Source organism: Erythrolamprus reginae, chromosome 2 (assembly GCF_031021105.1).
Source record: "Erythrolamprus reginae isolate rEryReg1 chromosome 2, rEryReg1.hap1, whole genome shotgun sequence".
Classification (NCBI taxonomy): Eukaryota; Metazoa; Chordata; class Lepidosauria; order Squamata; family Dipsadidae; genus Erythrolamprus; species Erythrolamprus reginae.
In genome coordinates this window covers 103,580,463-103,603,857 of record NC_091951.1, presented here as the reverse complement: position 1 = coordinate 103,603,857, position 23,395 = coordinate 103,580,463, and the positions used below count along the sequence as shown (strand labels likewise).

The following is a 23,395-nucleotide window of genomic DNA, read 5'->3' as shown; positions in this document are numbered from 1 at the left end:
TATTCACACACTCTGCAATATCTTTTTACGTTATATGCATTAAACCTGTCTTGCATTTTGTTGTGGGGAAATATTATATATTTTTACTTACACTTTATATTGGGAAAATATTTTATGTTTTCAGAAGCCCTCCAACAATGCTGTGATTTGTCCCAACTTTGGTTCCGGGAATTTTTTCTGGAGTTGACCATGGGTCGCCGAATTCAGTTTCCCATTGAGATGTCAATGCCCTGGATTCTAACTGATCACATCTTGGATACCAAAGAACCCTCTATGATGGAGTAAGAACTCCAGGATGATATGGAATGTATCTATGGGTGTCTTTGTGATGATACAGTATTCAGTCTCCCTGTTTCTGTTGCAACTGCCAATCTCTTTGGAAGGATAATTTACTTTTATTTATTGCATGTAGTGCAATAAATAAATAAATAAATAAATAAATAGTGCACAAAGACGAGTGAAGGACTGAAGTGTTCTTAAATGATAGTTTCATGCAGTATAAAGTAATTATGAAGTGATTTGTATAAAGCAAATCTATACAAATTTATTTTTCCTTTCAATTTTTAAGGATGTAAGGAAAAAATGATGATAGAAAATAATTTATGAGCAGGCTAGTAGATGGGCATTTGGTTGATAGATGCTAATAGAAATGTTGCATATGAATGAATTCGTGAAAGTTCATGACCTTGTGCGATTGGCTGGATTCCATTGTAGCAGGCTTATGAAATACAATTTTATGCATGAAGAAATTTTGTTACAGAGCCAAAGCAAATAGTGATGCACAATGCACAAAATTAAGAAAGCTTGTATCAATTTTTTTTCAGGCTTTTTTTTCAGGCTTTTTTTCAGGCTTTCCTGAAATCAGTAATTTTAAACGAAATCACATTTTAAAATTTCTACCATAGTTGACACAAATGTTTGCACAAACATGCCTGTGCTGACCTGTTTCATTAATTGCAGATATGTGCTCTATCCACTGGATCTCTACAACGATAGCGCCTATTATGCTTTGACCAAGTTTAAAAAGCAGTTTCTCTATGATGAAATTGAAGCAGAAGTGAGTTCTCTCTGCATTATTTTTGTTAATTATTAATATCAATCATTTCATTTATTTTACATGTTATCACTTCAACTTCTATAAAGCCTGTTATTATAAAGCCCATTTGTTTGTTCTTTTTCTACCAGGTGAACTTGTGTTTTGATCAATTTGTATATAAACTGGCAGATCAAATCTTCGCTTACTATAAAGCAATGGCTGGCAGGTATGAAGCCTCTTTTGTTTGGGGAGTGTTGTAGCAGCTATTAATATTCTTCTGTATGGATAAATTAGTTCCAGAGCTGAAAAATATATGGTTTGTGTGATGATATTACAAGAAATAGACATTACTGGACACTGATGGAAAAATATTGCTTTCTTTTATTAAAAAGTTTTCTTTATTTCAATATAAACATAGACAAACATTTAAAAACATTGGACAATGTGTGACAGTCCTGTTTTTTATTTAAATAAATAAATAAATAAATATGATATTTCCATATTTCCATTATTACTATTATTTTATACATTAAATACAATCTGGAAGAAGATTGTTCATAATCAAACATGATAACAGTACTTAGTAGCAAACTTTTGCATAGTATTGCTTCTTGCTGAATGATCAATGCTTCTTCAGCAATTAAAAATCAACTGGTTGAATAATATTACTTAAAATCTATTTTACATCAGAGAATCCAGTTTCCTTTATTATCAAAATGTTAGCTGCTTCTAGAATATTTCATCCTTCCACAGATGGTTCACATAATTAATTTGGCAATTCACATTGTTTTGATAAATTATAGGTTTTGATTTCTGCTAATTAGACAATACCTTCCCAAGGTAGCTTAACAAATTGTTTTGGATATTGGAAATATTTTTTTTTTAACAACCAACAATTTAAGTTTCCAGATTTATATGATGATGGTGAGAATAGTAATAATATTCCTGACTAACTATCATTTCATACTAACGCAGAACAATAGGAAGAAAAAAAGACATGGTGTCTTGTATCTCTATTCAGAAAAGCATTTAAAATTTGTGGAAAGAAAGCAAGAATTGGTTTCATGTCAGTTTCTACCTTGAGTTTTCGTCTGTCTTCCCCTCCCTTCATTATCCCTTAATGCAAGCACTGGAACTTATTACATACTGTAGTTCTTCTTTTCACTGATGTCTTGAGAATAAATGAATTGTGGTAGTGAAGAGACAATCAAGTAAAGATTCTTATGAGTATTCTTCCTTCGCAGTGTTTTACTGGATAAGCGCTTCCGGGCTGAATGTAAAAATTATGGAGTGATTATTCCTTACCCACCATCCAACCGCTATGAAACATTGCTCAAACAAAGACATGTCCAGGTACAATTTCCTTTTAGCAAATTATTTAGTGTTTTTTATGGGCTGCCCTTTAGGACAAATTCATACATTAATTTTCCATGCCATAGTCTGGGCAAACAAATATTCTAAGCAATACATTTCCTTTGCTTAGAATACCTGTTTGCAAATATTTAGATTTTTCCAGGTAACCATACTAGCAAAACGTATGTGTGTAAAGGTTTCACTTGTAAATCTCTGTATGGCAGAAAGCATTCTGCATAAGACATATTTTTGGAAAATATAGAAAGTACTCTTAATATAAGAAAGGAAATAGATAATGGCTAACTCCGTTGCCAGTTTACCTTATAAAAAGTAATATAATCCAGGCAGGGGTGAAATGCTACCTAGTTCAGCCTGGTCTGAGCATACCGGTAGCTGTGGTGGCTGGTGGTTTGGAGAACCGGTAGCTGCCGCAGCACAAGGCTCTATCCACCTGCCTGGCCATTTTCTTTTTTTCACCCTCTGCACATGCTCAAAGCATTCTATGCATTTGTAGAAGGTGAAAAAGCATGCACATGATTGGGGCGCTCATGAAGCATGCACTTCCAAACTAACAGGGAAGTTAAGTAGATTTCACCACTGAGCCCAGGTGAGAAAAAAGTGGGGGGAAAGCTTTCAAAGAGATATTACTATAATTAACTCACTAAAATGAAGCTGGGGAATTCCTCCAATTTTTCAAGATTTGGTCGTCCCAGGTGAATATTAAAGATGCCTTATTTGAAACTGATAGCTTTTATCCCCTTAGTCTTGCTCAGCATCCTGAGGTTTCACATCTCATGCCAGTCCAAAACCTTACTGTTCTGCCTCTGTACTTGATTTTGGTCCTATTCTTAATCATCAATTTCTTGATTTTACACTTGTGTCTTTTGCAGCTGCTAGGCAGGTCAATTGACTTGAACAGACTTATCACCCAGCGTATCTCAGCTGCGATGTACAAATCACTAGATCAGGCTATTAGCCGCTTTGAAAGTGAAGATCTGACATCCATAGTGGTAAGTATTGCTCCAAAACGAGGAACAAGATAGATAGATAGATAGATAGATAGATAGATAGATAGATAGATAGATAGATAGATAGATAGATAGACAGACAGACAGACAGACAGACAGACAGACAGACAGACAGACAGACAGACAGACAGACAGACAGACAGACAGACAGACAGACAGACAGACAGACAGACAGAAACACAGAAACACAGAAACACAGAAACACAGACAGAAACACAGAAAACACAGACAGACAGACAGACAGACACACAGACAAGACTACACAGTACGGCATATCTGGTACAATTGTATTCATCAATACATTCTGTTTATTTCTACCAATCTTTATTAAATGTGTTATTACCAATATGATAATAAAATAAAAAATACATCTGCTTTTATGGTAAGTTCTATTTTGCTAACAAGTTTGTTGACGTGATGTCAATCCTGAACATAACTTTTGACATCTGTCTGCATTTAATGATTTTATTTAAAGGTAAGGAAGAATTATCAAAAAAAATTGTAATTATCAAGATTTTTCCATAAATATGTGTAAGATTTCAAATTTCCCATAAATTGACAGGATGTTACAAACAACTTGCGTAGGGAAGATGCAAAAATCGGACTTGAATCTGATTCACAAATGCACTTTATACAAGTAGCCCTTGACTTACTGTGTTTCCCTGAAAATAAGAGACTGTTTTATATATTTTTTGGACCCTGAAATATGCGCTTGGCCTTATTACCATGCACTCAAAAGACTGATTGGGCTTATTATCAGGGGGTGTCTTATTTTGGGGAAAAGAGTTAAACAATTCATTTAGTGATTGTTTGAAGTTACAATAGCACTGGGGGGAAAATGGCCTATGGCCATTTTTCACACTTAATAACTGTTGAAGCAGCCCCATGGTCATGTGATCAAAATTCAGATGCTTGACAACTTATTCATATTTCTGACGGTTGCAGTGTAATCACCTTTTGTGACTTTCTGATAAACAAAGTCAGAAAAGTCACTTAACAACCGTGTTACTAACTTAACAACTGCAGTGATTCACTTAACAACTGTGGCAAGAAAGGTAATAAAATTCATTTAACAACCGTTTCATTTAACCACAGAAATTTTGGTTGTAAGCCAGAGACTTACCTGTAAATGGCATGCATTTGTAAATGTTTGATTTAATATAATAACATTGAACAAATAAACATTGATGTATGAGGAATTACAGTTTTTATCCTGAAAAAGCAGAATTAGGTTCTTTTGTTTTCTTTTCTGATGCAGGAACTTGAATGGCTTTTGGAGATCAATCGTTTGACACACAGACTCTTGTGCAACCACATGACCTTGGATAGTTTTGACGCCATGTTCCGCGAGGCCAATCATAATGTTTCAGCTCCTTATGGGCGCATCACATTGCATGTCTTCTGGGAGCTAAACTTTGACTTTCTACCTAATTACTGCTACAATGGGTCTACTAACAGGTACAAATAAAATCTCAAAATAATATGTGTTGGTCCCCTCTCTGAGGAAATAAATCATTAAGCTGCTAGGATAAATAACAACAATAGTTTTTATTGTTCACTGGTTCACTGCTCTTCTCAAATGCTACAATACAATTTTTAACAAGGAGACAGGTTTCACGATGCAACTAATTGCCAAGGAGACAGTAGTCTTCACCATATAACTTCAAGTCGGAGCTCTGCAACAATTTGTGTAGGATAATTGCATTGTTAATTATTTGCACCGACTAGGTGTTTGGATTCTGTAGCCTAAATGGCTCCTTTCTATTCTATAATCCAAATCAGGTTGCAATGGAATGGAATGGAATGGAATGGAATGGAATGGAATAGAATAGAATAGAATTCTTTATTGGTCAAGTGTGAATGGACACACAAGGACTTTGTCTTTGGTGCATATGCTCTCAGTGTACATAAAAGAAAAAGATACATTTGTCAAGAATCATGTGGTACAGCACTTAATGATTGTCATAGGGGTCAAATAAGCAATGAAGAAACAATCAACATTAATAAAAATCTTAGGATACAAGCAACAAGTTACAGTCATACAGTCCTAAGTGGGAGGTAAAGGATGATAGGAATGATGAGAAAAAACTAGTAGAAATAGAAGTGCAGACTTAGTAAAAAGTTTGACAGTGTTGAGGGAATTATTTATTTAGTAGAGTGAAAAAACTGTTCTTGTGTCTAGTTGTCTTGGTGTGCAGTGCTCTGCAGCGACATTTTAAAGGTAGGAGTTGGAACAGTTTGTGTCCAGGATGCGAGGAGTCAGTCACTGCCCTCTTTTTGACTTTTTGATTATATAATGAATTCCATGTAATTGCTAGCACAGATGCAAAAGTGTTAGATGTATTACTTGAAGATACATCTAAGATAAGTAATGTTAAATTAGGAAGCAATGTTTAATTGAAACAGCTTCGGAGAGGGGCGGCATACAAATCTAAATAATAAATAAATAAATATTTTGTGTCATATGTGGTTTAGGAGGACTGATGCAGCCTTCTTCCTCCTCACAGAAACTTTTGTGTGTGTCATTTTACAATTATTAGGTTTGTGCGGACAGCAATTCCATTCACCCAAGAACCCCAGAGAGATAAACCCGCCAATGTTCAGCCATATTACCTTTATGGCTCAAAGGTGAATCAAACAACTGTTTGCTGTTTCTAAATCTTCATACAGATGATATGGCTTTTGAAAATCCCTGTTCTTGATTTCATAGAATAACTGGCAAGAATAATCAATAGCATACATTCCTATTTTTTGATTGCTTCAGAATAAAGGCGTTTACATTTCCTACAACTTTATGCCATGAAACAGTGCAGCTTTGTGTATCAAATAATAACTGAACAAGGAAGCTAGGGCATGTCTGTAACTCACTATTTACATATCAGAACATTTGTGGAATTTTAAGAGGTCAGTTTAGCACTAGCACTAGCATTTAGACTTATATACCGCTTCACAATACGTTACAGCCCTCTCTAATCGGTTTACAGAGAGTAAGCATACTGCCTCCAACAATCTGGGTCCTCATTTTACCGACCTTGGAAGGGTGAAAGGCTGAGTCAACCTTGAGCCTACTGAGATTCGATCTGCCAAACTGCTGGCAGCCAGTGATCAGCAGAAGTAGCTTGCAGTACTATACTCTAACCACTGCACTACTGAAGCTCTTTATTCCCCCCTCCCCCACATGTTATCAGTGGTTCACACTATACTTGAGCCCAAGATGTTATATAGAGGTAGTCCTCAACTTACAACCATCCATTTAACGACCTTTCAAAATTATAACAGCACTGAAAAAAATGACTTACGACCACTTACAACTATTGCAGCATCCCCATGGTAACATGACCAAAATTCAGACACATGAGTGACAGTTGCAGTTTCCCAGGGTCACAGACTCAACTTTCAATACCTTCTGAGAAGTAAAGTTCATGGGAAAGCCAGATTCACATAACAATGCTGTTACTAAGTTAACAACTCAGCAGTAATACGCTTAACAACTGTGGCAAAAAAAAGTTGTTAAAATGGGGCAAACTTTTCTTAATCTCACATTGCTCAATCGTGGTTGCGAGTTGATGATATTGTACTGTCTGTATCAAAATTTTCGTGCTGTTTTTAGGAGCAGCTCCCACTGTTGGAGGCAGAAGCAACTCTCTAAAATGGACTTGTTCTTTTGTCATCAGAAAATATAGAAATATCAACAAAGCTCAGACTGCAGGGCTAGTACTACAGCTTCCATCCTGCATTACTAAATTATCTTTCCATGGCTTTAGATTATCTTTAAAGAAAGCTTATGAATCAATGCATTTGTCAGCGTTTAGTAGCATTTGTTGTTTAGTAGCTGTTAGAAATGCCATGGCTAAAAGAGAAGAAGAATATGAGCCAAATGATTTGGATATTAAAAGGGAAGAAATAATAAAGTATTAATCATTGTCTGATGGTTATCAACATATTGTCCTTACGCTAATTATAATATTACTTGTCTTATTAAATAAATGTTTTGCTCCTCTTATTCTCAGCCACTCAACATTGCATACAGCCACATTTATAGCTCTTACCGAAACTTTGTAGGACCACCCCATTTCAAGACAATCTGCCGACTCCTTGGATACCAAGGGATTGCTGTTGTGATGGAAGAATTGCTGAAGATTGTCAAAAGCCTGGTAATGGGGACAACCATTAACCATTAAAACACACTGGTTTTAATCCTCATCTTTCTTCTTCTCTTCTTCCTCCTAAAGTTCCTTGTAGTTACCCCAAAATCTGCTCCAGAAATTTAATTGATGTTGTGGCAAAGATTTAAGAGGGATCAGAGATAGATCTGGGGAAGAGAGGAAGGAAAATTCATGTTGTGTAAATAGAAGTTAATTTGTGGGACATTTAATATAGTTCCAAGATTGCAAAGCAGATTTTAATTAATTTTCTTGATGTGGTTTCTGCATAGGATTTGAGAAAGCTTTTCACATCTGCCAGTAATTCTGCTATGAATCTGTAATTATTCTGTCAGAAATGGAGCTCCCGTGATATGGTAAACCTGTGTTCAGAAACCCATATACCAAAATTATCAGGTCAACATAAGATAGTGATTTTATCTTATGAAAAAATAAATAAAAAAATACTTTTTTTGCACTGAAATATAAAAATATAAAAAGTCTGCTTCGGTTTACACTACTATTATTGTAAACTTTTTAAATTATTTAAATTATTAAATTGTTTTTTCTTGCATTTTCAAAGAAAATGTTTTTAAACAGCTCTTTGTATATACACTGCTCAAAAAAATAAGGGGACACTTAAACATCACAATATAACTCCAAGTAAATCAAACTTCTGTGAAATCAAACTGTCCACTTAGGAAGCAACACTGATTGACAATCAATTTCACATGCTATTGTGCACATTCAACATTTTACAGAACAAAATATTCAATGAGAATATTTCATTCATTCAGATCTAGGATGTGTTATTTGAGTGTTCCCTTTATTTTTTGAGCAGTATATTTAAGTATTGTAGGCCACTGAAAAGTGATTTAAAAGTACTTGTTTGGATTCCAGCTCAAAACACTATGGGGAGCAGCCAAAGACTCAAAAATTTGCATATCCAGTTGCCAATTTCAATCATCTGTTTTTATTTGGCAAATGTTTCCCTTTGGGTTTTGGATCTTTTGAAGCCTCAGCTTCTTCCTACAAACTATTGAACTCAGAAGACATTTTTGGCATTGTTACATTTGTTTACTTCTGTTTAATAAGCCATTATACTTAAAGCTTCCTCCTTCTCTGAACTGAGTGAGATAGGATCAAGATTACTTGCAACTGCATAAATTCTCTGAAGGGAGCCAAGATTTGCAGCTGCAGGTCACTTTGTAAAACTGCAGATGCTTTGAATGTTGAGTCTACTTCCCAGAGTTCACATTCATCTCCAATTGCTTCTGATAGCTGCAAGGAACCATCCTTCAGTATGTGAAGACCTTGATAGAGGTGATGCCGAAGATTTGCCGCCTGCCAAGGCACGAGTATGGATCTCCAGGTTGGTACTGTGAGATCAATACATCTCCATAACACTAAGGAGAATTTTGCTAACAGTGTGAAAAATTAATCAGTGGACTGTCTTGCCTCCAGAAGTTTTGGGTACTCCAACACTGCAGATTTTTAATTGTGTGTGTGTGTGTGTCATGCATGAGGGAGGGGTACGTGGAGCGGGTGTGCACGCATATTGCACGCTTTCAGCATGGGACAACACGCTTTCAGCATGGGACAACATGCTGTGCACGCTTTCAGCATGGGACAACAAAAAGGTTAGCCATCACTGATATAGCATTTCCTTCATGAGCAGGGGGTTGGAATCAAAGACCTCTAAGGTCCCTTCCAACTTTGTTATTCTGTTAATTCTTATTTGTTTATCATATTTTGGTGTCCCTGTGCTTTGTCCAAAATCATCAGTGTGACTTATTTTGAATTATACTATATTAAATTTTTCATGTAGTATCTATCCATTACATTTTATCTGCATGTGTGCAGAATTTTTTTCTGGTCTCAATTTCTGCTTTAGACATGCAAAAAAATATTCTAAAGATTAAGATTACAGAGTGTTTAATTTAGTAACTAATTAAGAGTTGTAGAAACAACCTAATTACTGTATAAGAATGACTGTAGAAACAAAGATTTGAGCCCTGTGCAAGAATCCATATTAAGACATCTCAGATATGCCAATAATTTATCTGGGCTGTAAATTCCACTGACAAACTTCCTATTAGGATTTTTTTTCTTCTAACATTAAATATTTTTAATGTTTTTTTAAAATTAGTATGCTTAGGGTAAGTTAAACCACTATTTTTCTGGCACGCCAGAATGAAATTTTTGAACTTCCGCAATATGTCATCCTTTCAAGTATTTGAAAGGTGCCGTAATAGTCGATCCACTCCAATCCTTTTTTAAAGCTCAATTGTCATAGGTCCTTCATTTTGTTCTCATAGGACTTAATTTCCAGTCCCCCGATTGTCCTCTTTGTCCTACTGTAAACCCATTCCAGTTATTTTGAATCCTTAAAATATGATTATCAGTATGAGATACAGTATTTAAAATGGAATCTGAACAAAGCAGATTCATTTACTTTCCATGATTTGGAATGTATTTTTTCTTTTTGATGCAAATTGCCTTTGTCTTTTTTTGAAGCTACATCACACTGTTTGCAATCAGCTTCTATTACAAGATCTTTTTTACAACTTCTGTTACCAAGCTAAGAATCCCCATCCTGTACTAGTGCATTGGTTTCTTAGTGAAGCGTTTTCTAATTGATTCTGTTGCTTACCCACATTGTTTTAATTTTATTATCCATTAACAAAATCTGAGGCGCTACCTCTTCCCAGTTATATCTGGACATTGCATTTGATATGCTTCAGGGAGGACATGATTCAGATCTTTCTGCTAGGAAATTACACCTTCCAGGTCCTATGAGTTGGGCCTAGATTAAGGTGACCAGACGTCCCGCCTTTGAATGACTTCCCGCGTCCTGCAGCAGTTCAAAAATGCTCCCCCCCCCAGTCTGGCAAAGTTTGCAAAATGTTTGGAGCAAATGCACGCACAGCCCTTTCAGCGAGGTGCTGAGCTTCAGCCCTTCGGCTTCGGAGGTGGCCTCTCCCGCAGCTGCAGTGCCCCGCCCAGCCTGAGCTTCCCAGGCGATGGTGGCAGGTGAACTTTGGGACCCGATGGCGGCAGGTGTACTTTGCAGCTCTCAGCGGCAGGAAGGGGCCGAGGTGGGCCTGCAGGGGCAGCAGGGCAGGCAGCGAAGGTGGCACCAACATGCGGGGGTCTAACTAGGAGTGGGAGGGTGCCGGCAGCAGCGGCACCAGGTAGTAGCCATGGGGCAGCCAGCTGCGAACGGGAGCTCCAGGGTGGAGGCACGGATGGCGGCAGCTGGACGTGTTGCTGGACGCCGTACATGCTGGCGCTGGGCATGGGTGTGGGGCTGGCATCTCCATCCCTGCCCAGCCAGCAGGCCAGTGCCAGCCACACGCCCATGTCCAGTGTCCCTCTTTCCCAATCTTAAAATCTGGTCACTTTAGCCTAGATAAACCCCGAGTGGCCTTCATGGCTAATGACCAACCTTCAAAGTGCTAATCACCAGATGATTGCAAAGAATATAAATCATTTCATTCATCACCATCCAGTCAGAACTGAATAAGCTTCTCAGATAAGAACTGAAACGTTTTCAAGAACAAAAGTCCAGATGTCTTTTTTAAAAGCACTATTGGGTCTTTTATTTATGTCTTGATTTTCCTCAGGAATCCTGGAGTTTTTCCATCACCAGCTGAAAGACATAATTGAATATGCAGAACTAAAGACTGACGTATTCCAAAGTCTAAGGGAAGTGGGTAATGCCATTCTTTTCTGCCTTCTCATAGAACAGGCACTGGTGAGTTAAAATGAATTATTTGGAAAAAATAATTGGGCTTAAGTCATTATACATGAAACAAAGGAACAAACAAATAAGTGTTCAATTAGAGGTAAATTTAGCTATGGTCTATAGCAGGAGCCTCCAGCCTTGTCAACTTTAAGATTTGTGGACTTCAACTCCTAGAATTATTTAGCCAGCTAAGCTTCTTAGTTCAGGAATTTCCTACATTCCCAGTCCTACACAGCAACTTCTCCAACCTGTATGCCATTCAAATGGGTGGATGTCAAATCCCAGAATTTACAGTATCAACGGCCATGCTGCTTGGGATGGACAGTGAGCTAAAGCTTGCACAGCCAGAACATAAGAAGAGCCATGCTGAATCAGGCCAAAGCCCATTGAGTCCAGCATTCTGTGTCACACAATGGCCCATCAATTGCACATGGGGATCTTGAACAGAAAGAGAAGGCAAAGCCCACCCTTTCCTTTGACCCCCAACAGATGGTACCCAAGGGAATCCTGCCTGCCTCAACCAACATAGAGGCGGCACATGGACATCCGTTTCAATAACCTCCAATACACTTGGCATCCATGAATCTGTCTAATCCTGCCTTGAAGCTATCAAGGCTGACAGCTGTCGTGAGTCACGACCTCTTCTGGAAGTGAATTCCATAAACGAATGACCCTCTGGGTGAAGAAATATTCCCCTTTATTTGTCCTCACTTGCTTACCTATGAGCTTTAGGGAGTGCCCCCTTGTCCTAGTATTGTGTGATAGAGGAAAGAATTTTCTATCCACCTTTTCTATCCACCTATTCTATCCCATGCATGATTTTATAAACTTCAATCAAGTCACCTCTTAAACGCCATCTTTCAAGGCTGAAGAGACCAAGGCATTGCAACTTGGTTTCATAAGGGAGGTGCTCCATTTCTTTGATCATTTCAATCCCAAACCAGAAAGGTTTGGAACTGAAAAGGATGCTGCAGTTTCCTATTACTTGTCATAGTACTCTTCAGTGGTTGCCTAAAGCCAGGCAGAATGAAACACAGAAGCAGAAGGTAGTTGTATATATAAATCCACTCTGAGTGTCTAAAAACAATGCCAATGAGCTGATTTTATTTATTCATTTGCTTGTTTTTCCATTTTTTATTGGAAAAAAATGCAGTTGTCTTCAGGCTTCATTGCAGATTGTGATCAGCTGCATCACCAACAAATCCCAATAGTACCAAAATAACATGTGCACCTTGATAACATGATATAGGTGCTTCATATGTGCTCCAATTTTGAAATGATTGATAGTCCTTGCTTACCTTCAAGCATAGCAGCAATAATGCAGTTAATGGGGTTAACTTTGCATACAATTGTTTTTAATATCTGTAAAGGCAACTTGACTCATCAAGTTAGCATCCAATATTCCTCCCTACATACCTGGGATAGCATCCAGCTTCAAATGAAAAAAACTGTTATATATTATTCTGTCAGAATAAATCTTAATACCCAATTAAGGCATAGACAAACCATACTACTCCACTTGCTGAACTACAATTCCTGACATCTGTCATGATTTGCTATATAGCTTAGAGATGTTCTGAGTTATAGTTCAGCAAGTTCTGGAGTTCCACAGGTTGCCTACCACTTTACCAGTTTATAACTCAGTGATGTTTATGTTCTTCCATTAAGATGAAAAACATATATACCAATTTTAAAGATGTCATGATTTTACGAAGTCCTGCCTATTTCCTTTGTTGCAGGGACAATTCTTCTAATTTGCATAGTACTTAAAGTATACTTGAAAGTTCACAATAGGTTCTCCCTTTTATTAGACATGTTTGTGTTTTTTTGAATTGCTTGTTTATTGTGACAATACTATATACAGTATAGTGACAGTAATTTGCAGATTGCCGAAGGTGGAATGGAGGTAAGTATTCTGAATCATATGCCAAGAACAATCCCCTGGAAGGGGGGGGGGACATATTTATTGTATCCATAACTAAATTACTTAATTTACCTGGCAGTTTTTAGTTTTTAAATGAAGAATTTCTCTGAGCCTTTTATGATCACAAAAATAAGCATAGTGCATACAGAATATATTTTACTGAGTACATTGTATTGTTTATGAATGTTTCTTAATTGAGACCCTGTCTCTTGCTGGTGACTTAAAGAGAATATCTTTATATAAGTTTACTTTTCTGCTGTTTTTCTTTTCTGAGAGAAAAATAAATGTACCAACTTATTGTGAAGTAGGAATTTAGGGTGTTTCTAAAGTTGTTCTATAGGGTTGGGTTTTTTTAAGTGTGCAGCTTACTTTGCCTCCTAAGAATGAAGAAAACTGTCTTTTGGCGTTAAAATTGTAATCTGTGCTATCTCCTTTAGAGGCTGGAGCAAATCTGGGTATAAGTGACTGTATTGGACTGATGGTTTCACAACTGTAGGAACAGGGCCTGATTGTACAAAACCTCTACAATGTGCAGAGATTTTCCTCACATAAAAAGATTAGCTAGGGTGCTGCACCAAGCAGCTAAGACTTCCCTCTATGTTGGCCTTCTAAAGAATGAAATTGAACATCCCAAGTCCTGATGTGGCCTTTTTTTTTATAAAATAGGAAACAGTTACATCTAATTCAATATATTACTTACCATAAGACAAGGGTCCCCACCCTTGTCAACTTTAAGACTTGTGGACTTCAGCTCTTGGAATTATCTAGCCAGCTATTGGGAGTTGAAGTTCACAAGTCTTAAAGTTGACAAGTTTGAAGACCTCTGCCATAAGATATTACCATAAAGCAGCAAGTCCTTTAGACTTTCCTACAAAAATAAACTTAAAATTACATTCTGTAAATCACTGAGGCTTGGATAAGGGACCAGTGCTCATGTTTTGGTCCATATAAAGTATGGCTGGGAATCAGAGAATTAATCACAACGTTCCAAATGCGTCTTCACACAAGGGTGTATCAAAACCACCTCCTTTTGCAGTGTCTTGCCTCCTTGCATGCAGCTATCATGGCTTACTTTGTTGCTATACCGCCATGTAGAGTCATGCAGAATTTGCTGCACTCATTACTCAAGTTCCGCCAACATTCCTGCTTCTGAGGTCTTGCCTCTTTGTGTGTCTGCAGTTTAGATGAACTCTCGATCTCTGTATGTGTTTTTAAATTTCTTCTCATTTTGTGGTTCCTCTCTCAGCCTCTTCCAGCTCAGTTCTAAGTATGGCTACTTGGAAATAAGTATGACCTGAGATCAGTGAGCTATAGTCCCAGGAAAGTAAGCAACTTACATCACAGAGTCTCTTTTTAGAATGGTCCATACCAAGAAATATGCAGTGAATTAAATTTCACAGAAAATATTGCAGCAAAAAGCTGAAGCCAATTCCATGAAGCCTAGATTTGAACATATATAGATGGATAGAACAGCTGTATTATTCACCGTATACTTAGAGCCTGAAGGCCAATCAATATCTAACATGTTTTTGAAAGAGCAGTTCCTGGCCTATGTCTTCATCAGCAGACTTCCTCTGTACTATCCTTTCCCCCCCACGCTACTAGGTATCAGATAAGTCTTGTTTCCCATCAGCAGTCTGGAACCAAATGTCATACAGCTCTCATGCTGCTTTCAGGTGAAAAATACAGCAACAACTAAAATGCCCTACATAGAAGATCTTGTGTTGGGTCAACTTTGGCCCGCAGTCTGGTCTATCTTCTGTTTCCTGTAGTTTGGATCTCTTATTTACTACCAATTGATACCAAATGAAAGTTGGTTAAAAAGAAGACACTCAGGAACTCAGCCTCTCTTAAGTGATGCGAAGGAGTCATTTTATCAGGACATCAGAGTGGGCAGTACCAGAATTCTCAGACCCTTTAAAAAATATTTGTGGGCATTTTCCGCAATAAAACAGATCCTGAGACTTGGTAGGTGTGTGTATGTATATTTATGTATTCACAAGTAAGTAATGATATATCTATATTATGATTATATAATTATTAGTGATAGATTATAGATTACAGATTATACTATACCGCTATACTAATACTATACTACACTATATTATTACTTACTTGTTAATACCATCACCATCGTATATAATTTGGAGATTTGCTATTGAATTTTAGAAACACACTACTGGAGCTGAAGCTGCAGCTTCACGGGCTGCAGCAGCTAACATTTCTGTTAGATGTTATAAAATGACTTGCAACATTAATCCAAGGCCTGTTGAATACTCTGTCCAGGTATTAGATCAGCTTTTCCAACCTCCAAACTCAGACTCCCCCACAGAGCTGGACAGAGTATTCAACAGGCCTTGGGATAATATTGCAAGTCATTTTATAATGTCAACTCATTGTCCCACTGCCATTAGTGGCTAAAAAAGGTTCTGTGAAAAAAATACCTCTAGCTATGCCCTTGCTACTTCCCATCTTAGGTTTTGTCCCCCCCCCCCCAGTTTACAAAATGTTGAGTCCTTGTTGATGCACACTTATAATTAACATAGCAAAAAATGACCAGGTTTTCATTTTTTTTCTCTTGTCATACTGTTTTTAAAGTATAAAGCCAACATGTGAAGCCTTGCTAAAAGCGTTTACAATACAGTGATACCTCGTCTTACAAACGCCTCATCATACAAACTTTTTGAGATACAAACCCGGGGTTTAAGATTTTTTTGCCTCTTCTTACAAACTATTTTCACCTTACAAACCCACCGCCACCACTGGGATGTCCCACCTCTGGACTTCCGTTGCCAGCGAACCACCCGTTTTTGTGCTGCTGGGACTCCCCTGAGGCTCCTCTCCATGGGAAATACCAACTCCGGACTTCCATTGCCAGCGAAGCACTCATTTTTCGGATGCTGGGATTCCCCTGCTGGGATTTCCCTGCAGCATCGCAAAAAGGACACAGAAGTCCAGAGGTGGGGTTTCCCATGGAGGGGAGCCTCCGCAGCGCAAAAATGGGCACTTTGGTTGGCAAAAGGGGTGAATTTTGGGCTTGCACGCATTAATCGCTTTTCCATTGATTCCTATGGGAAACATTGTTTCGTCTTACAAACTTTTCACCTTAAGAACCTTGTCCTGGAACCAATTAAGTTTGTAAGACAAGGTATCACTGTATAATGTAAACACATTTTCTCATAAACCTTGGCTCTGGGCAATTGTTTGAATTTACTGGCTTAAATGCAACCAGTATTTGTCACATATGTAATGACTTACACACAGAGGTGGGCTACTGCCCGGATGGGGAAGAACGCAGTAGGGGTAGCGAAAATGGAGCTCCACCCCTGAGCACCAAATTTGCACTGAAAGATGTTGAAAGAAAATGCAGGGCGTCCTGCATAAGCCACGCCCACAGTGTGGTAGTATAAATTTTGGTAGCCCTTCACTGCTTACACACTATAAGTTTTTGTAGTCCAGGTCCAGATATTCAATCACAATTAAAGTCACAGTCCAGTAGCAAACTGAAAGTTTGGTACAATCTGGAGTGGGGTTTTTTTTGCTGTTAATGCAAAACGTACTACATGCTTTGTCATTGAAACTGGATGAAATTTTCAGAGTGCCTATATAGTTCATATTGAAACAAATCAAATCATTCAGAGAATTCTTCTTAAGGCTGATTTTGTGAGTGGACAAATCAATTTTGTCTGTTAGCAGCCTACATGTGGATATACCTACGTGGAATAATGTAACCATTCAAGATACTTCAACACCAACCCTCACAATCCTTGGCAGTGCCTGACAACTTCAGATCACCCGAAGGAAGAAGAGAGTGGTTAATTATCAGCAGTCCGTATGGAAAGTACACCATTTTGCAGCAGGGGTCAAGAAATCCTACGCTGAATCTGAAGAAATAAACAAAGCAGAAGCCCTGAATTTTAGGAAAAAAACCAAGATTATCTTTATTATAAACTTACTTTTGACACACATTATTTTCCCATTGTCGTGGATATTGAGCTAGAATTGAATAGCCTTCTGAAAGCAAATGGATCACTATGCCCTTCCCGGTTTGGTTGACAACTAAACAGTCAGTTCTTAGGTAGTTTTTAACACCTTTTATTTTTCTTCCTCCTGCCTCAGTCCCAGGAAGAAGTGTGTGATTTGCTGCATGCTGCTCCCTTCCAAAATATTTTGCCCAGGGTCTACATCAAAGGTAAGGAGTGAAGAAGAGATGCACAGAAATCAGCCATTATTCCCTAGCTATGTAGTAGTATCTACAAAGTTACAGAAATTTCAGCTTTCAAAGAATCTTAGATGTAGTTAGTTAATCATTGCCTTCATTTGACTAGGGGCACTTAATGGCCAATCCACCAGAAAGGGCACCCTGTAAGAAAAGCAAGATGTTTGAGTTTAAAACAAGATCCTCTTACAAGTGTATTTGGTGTCACAGTTGTACTAGAGACCCTCCTTCACAATTCATTTCCACGGTTTTATGTCATACTTGTCCTAGAGTTGGATAATGGTTGGGAGATGACTCTGAAATGCTAGGGTTTTTTTTTTCTTTTTGCTTTCTCATTTCACTGTTTGCTGCTCGCTTAACAGAAGGAGAACGCTTGGAGGTACGCATGAAGCGTCTCGAAGCCAAATATGCCCCACTTCACCTGGTTCCCTTAATAGAGAGGCTGGGAACTCCACAGGTAAGGATGACATTGAAACCCATACTGACTGGGTAGTACAACACGTCAGCCAGCCCTGATCCTTCCTCCCCCATCCCCCCAAAGTTTTGGATCTCAAAAAGCTGCCTTTCTATTTTTGTTGCCTGGATTTCAACTGTACATCCCAGAATATTGATAGAAACATTACTTGTGACTGAGCAAACTTGGTGAAATTCAATATCACCTTCAGAGACAATTAGTTTGTCATTATTGGCCTGAATCTGAATTATTTGAATTTGGTTGTTCTTGTTGTTACTGCTCACATGAACATCGGGCAAGGCATTCTCTTGTCTCTCGAAGTGGACTCTGAAGTTTCAAAATAGTCATGGACTTCTACTGTAGCCTACATCCCTGGCTCCAATTTTTTTCTCTAGGTTCTGTCATGGGGAAAAATAAGACCAGACTACCCATTACAGTACTTCTTTAGCAAGTTCTCCATATCTTCACTGACACTGTATTATGATATGCAGCTTGCAGATAGCACATTAATTGTGGCAATCAAATTATGTACCTGTTTATTTGCAAATTTGTATAAACTGCCCACTCATTCTAGACATCTAACAATATTCACACATTTACATGTCCAGTGATAAACTCAATACAGACAGTCGTAAGTTACCGTTCACAATTGAGACTAGCAACTCCATCACTAAGTGACATGGTTGTAAAGTAAAACACCACATGACCTTGCTGTCTTACAACATCAGTTCTGTCTGCAGCTCTGAAGTTAATGCTGTGTGGTGGTTACGTGTAACATCATATATGATTGACTTGCTGCCAATTTACCCATTAATTTTGTTTGTTTGTCTATCTGTCTGTCTGTCTGTCTGTCTGTCTGTCTGTCTGTCTGTCTGTCTATCTATCTATCTATCTATCTGTCTACCTATCTATCTATCTATTAGATTTGTATGCCGCCCCTCTCTGCAGACTCGGGGCGGCTAACAAAAGTAAAAAGACAACTTAAACAAATCTAATATTAAAAAATCTAAAAAAAAATCCCAATTTAAGAAATCAGTCATACATACAGTCATACCATACATAAATTTTATAAGCCTAGGGGAAGGGAATATCTCAATTCCCCCATGCCTGACGACAGAGGTGGGTTTTTAAGAGCTTACGAAAGGCAAGGAGGGTGGGGGCAACTCTGATATCTGGGGGGAGTTGGTTCCATAGGGTCGGGGCCGCCACAGAGAAGGCTCTTCCCCTGGGTCCCGCCAAACGACATTGTTTAGTCGATGGGACCCGGAGAAGGCCAACTCTGGGACCTAACTGGTCGCTGGGATTCGTGCGGCAGAAGACGGTCCCGGAGATATTCTGGTCCGATGCCATGAAGTGTCATAACCAACACTTTGAATTGTGACCAGAAACCGATCGGCAACCAATGCAGACTGAACCTGCTGTGAAATTTACAAATGGCAATCTCTTCAACCATCATAAATATGTGCCAAGTGCCAAATGTTGAAAACCAAAATTAGCACTTGGTGTTTTACTTTTACATAGGAATGCTGAATTCCCTCCAGATGAAGAATTTTTTTTAATGATTGCTTGTTAAAACAGTGGCTGCCAACCTTTTTTTCACCACAAATCTCCTTTAGATGCCTTTTGTGTCCAAGGACCCTCAAGTCTTAACTGAAGATTTCAATCATAAATCTTCAAGGTTTCGCAGGATCCCTGTAATGATACCTTGGCCCTCCGATAGGCACACAGGCCTATGGGAGAACCACTATCATAAAGCATAAAAGAACAGGAGCTAACATTCAAAGACATTTCAATTTCAATTATTTCAATTATTAGTACTCCATAAAGTAAAGAATCAACAAAAAAATGACTGCATTCTGTGCCAGATGCAGTTCTGGTTCACTTTAGGGGCAGCCACATGTGAATTACTGTCATTTAATGAGTTTGAAATAATTCCCTGGGGGCTTAAAATAATTAAGAATGCATACTCCCAATGGAGTACATTTGAGTTTCTAGAACTACAGTATTTCATATTTGACTTGGTTTGTGGTTAATATTGCCTTGCTCAGCATATTGGTCACATTTATTTGTTTATTTATTAAATATATAATGCCATCCAACTCATCCATACGACAGCATTAAAAATAATAAATACAATATATAAATACAAAATATAAAATGGCAACCAAGCAAATAATAATAGAGGATTTTTTTATTTGGAAATCTTGACTTCTAAGAGCAACTCCATTTCAGTAACAGCCATAGAGCAAAAGCTTCACCGACTGTGATAATGTGTTATTATAGATGGTGGAGAAGTTGTCATGTAGAGAAAAAAAATCAGTGTAATCATTAGGAGTCAAAAATGACTTGATAGCACATAATTGGTCAATTAAAGAGAAATCATATAGAACCAAGCAATCTACTTAGTGCAAATCACAGGGTTCGTATGCATTTATCTTACCATTGAGTATAAATTCTACATTTTTTTTAATCCAATTCTTTTGAACCAAGAGACTGTTGCCTATTCTTGACTCAGGCTTCACCGTTCGCAATAGAATGTCTCTGTAATAAAGAGATGGAGATAACCATGTGTTCCATGACTGTGCCTTGTCCAAGCGTAATTGATTCTCCATTGCGAGCTTCAGCCCTGAGATGGGTGAACATAGCATTTCAGAAGATTTGGTATTACGTAAACCCAAGTAGACTCTTCAAATTACTTTCCCATCCACAGTTCTCCTTCCTTTTTTACAACAAAGAGAGACATCAGGATTCACATTTTACCATTTGTTAACTGTCATTGCAAATGTAACTTTAAACATCCTACAATTTTTATTAGATTGTTTAGGAATAGTGTTTGGTTAAATTTTTCAATGTGTGCCCAAAACCTAACCATTGGATCCTGTTTGGGGTTAAAACCTTACCCAACTATCAGGAGGAGAAAAAGGCAAAGAAGGGGACATGGTTTTCTTGATTCACTTGCAATCAATCTTGTCTCTCTGATGATAACACATATTTTGACATTTGATTACTTAAGCATACATTACACAGGCATACACACACACACTACATTTTTAATACATACTTATAATGGGCAGTCTGGACTGGTTGCAATTCCAGAAATGTTGAGTTTTTCTCTATGTTTTTATATTCTGTGGCTTGGTCACTTGCATGAGTTACTTAATCTTTGCGCTTGGCAAAGTCCTTTTTTGCTACACATCTGCTCTTTGCTTGTGGTTCTCTTTAATAGAAGGGTCGACCTTGATGCTATAAGCTATAGTATTTTTTTGATTTAATTATTATGACTTTAAAAAAAGAGAGAGATACCAGTATAACACAGGCTATGTATCTGTCTTATGACTCCAAGTATTCTAACATTTGTTCTGGATCACAACATTTAAATATAAATTCATTTCTTGGGCCTATTTTAAAGTGATCCTTTTGGAGGACTAAATGAAGCAATACAAGGAAGTTTGTGACAAATATTTACCTGTCTTTGCCTTTTCCAGCATTGCCAATGTGTGAAGACAGTAACTCCCCAAGTCCCCAGATATCATGCCAGTAGTTGCTGTCTCCTACACAGATGGTGAAAGCCATCCCGGAAAGTGCTGTTTCTGTATTTGGGGACTTCTGTGTATGCAATGCTTTGCTCTTTTTCTGACATTCTTATACCCAAGCCTTTATTGACCAACTGTCCTATAACAGCACACCTGTCCAGATAAAATGACATCCGTTGCTCTTGTTGACTGCAGTGAGAGATTTGTAAACTTGTTTCAGCTGCAATCTGTTGCACACGAAAACATTTCATGAAACATTTAATTTAGAGCCAACCTAGATATGCCATGGCGGGTAATCCAAAATTAGAATTTTTTTCCTTAAAAAAAAATAAAACTTCAGTAGTAGCCCTGTATGAAGGAAGCTTTGCTTGCTCAGCCTTGAACTTTCTTTAAACCCTCATAGCTAGTCTGAAGTTGCATTGACTACTAACAATTGTTAGCAGTTCATACAGAAGATTCCAATTAGAAATATTCGTCATCCAATTACCATCTTAGATTTTACACTATACCTTAAATATGTAATTTGTTCAGTTTTCTTATACATCTTGTGGATGTACAGATTGCCCCTGATGATTTAAATTCAGCTGAATCAGTTCAGATTGATTAATGCTATAAAAACACAAATGATCATGGTAGAAGTTACATCTGTTTAGATGCCTCTAATACAATTATTCAAACAATCAGAGTTTCCTATTTAGAAAGCCGTCAAATTCTACATCCTATTGATTGAATCTTAGAATTTAAAATTTGCTGGTTTCCTAATTCACCTTGTTCAAACAACTCAAGTGCAGGAACCTGTCCAATCAGTCGATAGGAGTCAAAAACTGACTTTGAAGTGCATGTATGCATACATATTCATTAGTCAATATCTTAATATACCATCAGATAATCCCAAATCCTTTGCCACTATTAACCTGAATGATTTCCATCTTAGTATACATAGTAAGAACATTTTGAGACACTGAATATAAACCAGTGCAGAGTGAGATGTGTTCTCAGATGACTGTTTCTAACACAGCAAAGCCTTGGGCTTCTTGCTATTGGATTGTTTGCTTCTGAGTAACACAAAGGATAACGTCTATGGGGAAGCTAATCATATTTCTGTGGGATCCCACTGAGTTTTTTACACCCCAGCTCCTTCCAATTCCATTTGAGTTGTACCAGAGATAGGTTCCTCCTGGTTCTCACCGGTTCTATAGAGCCAGTAGCAAACCACTGGTGACATCACGGAGCCCATTCTGTGGGTGCCAGTCCATAGACACCACCATCTCACTTTTTGTGAGTGGGATTGGGGGGATTTTTTGCTGATTTTTTTTTTCTTCTGCGCTTGTCCAGAAGCCATATTTCTGGCACTGCACATGTGCCACATGGGCCTTTAAATTTTTTTGGCACTGCATGTGTGCAATGTGCACGCAGCCATGCAGCAGAGGAGGAAACAAATAAGCAGCGAGGTAAGTTTATTTATTTATTTATTTATTTATTACTTAGATTTGTATGCCGCCCCTCTCCGAAGACTCGGGGTGGCTCACAACACGCGGAAACAAATCATAAATAATCTAAATTTTAAATTTTAAAGATTTAAAAAGACCCCATATACTAACAGACATAGACACAAGCATACCATATATAAATTAAACATGCCCAGGGGAAGATGTTTCAGTTCCCCCATGCCTGACGGCAAAGGTGGGTTTTAAGGAGTTTACGGAAGGCAGGAAGAGTAGGGGCAGTTCTAATCTCCAGGGGGAGTTGGTTCCAGAGGGCCGGTGCCGCCACAGAGAAGGCTCTTCTCCTGGGGCCCGCCAACCAACATTGTTTAGTTGACGGGACCCGGAGAAGGCCCACTCTGTGGGACCTAATCGGTTGCTGGGATTCGTGCGGCAGGAGGCGGTCTCGGAGATATTCTGGTCCAATGCCATGAAGGGCTTTAAAGGTCATAACCAACACTTTGAATTGTGACC

General features: G+C 38.1%; 1 protein-coding gene across 1 annotated transcript in view; it reads left to right on the top strand.

The window, feature by feature from the left end:
* The window catches only part of CYFIP2 (cytoplasmic FMR1 interacting protein 2), a 70,293-nt gene that overhangs the window by 29,716 nt on the left and 17,182 nt on the right, over positions 1-23,395 (top strand). The window contains exons 16-27 of the mRNA XM_070739001.1: positions 125-281; positions 961-1,057; positions 1,186-1,262; positions 2,281-2,389; positions 3,280-3,399; positions 4,676-4,875; positions 5,958-6,045; positions 7,428-7,571; positions 8,841-8,931; positions 11,186-11,316; positions 17,351-17,423; positions 17,813-17,907. Coding sequence (XP_070595102.1) covers positions 125-281; positions 961-1,057; positions 1,186-1,262; positions 2,281-2,389; positions 3,280-3,399; positions 4,676-4,875; positions 5,958-6,045; positions 7,428-7,571; positions 8,841-8,931; positions 11,186-11,316; positions 17,351-17,423; positions 17,813-17,907 — 1,382 coding nt within the window. The remainder of the gene's footprint in view (positions 1-124; positions 282-960; positions 1,058-1,185; positions 1,263-2,280; positions 2,390-3,279; positions 3,400-4,675; positions 4,876-5,957; positions 6,046-7,427; positions 7,572-8,840; positions 8,932-11,185; positions 11,317-17,350; positions 17,424-17,812; positions 17,908-23,395) is intronic.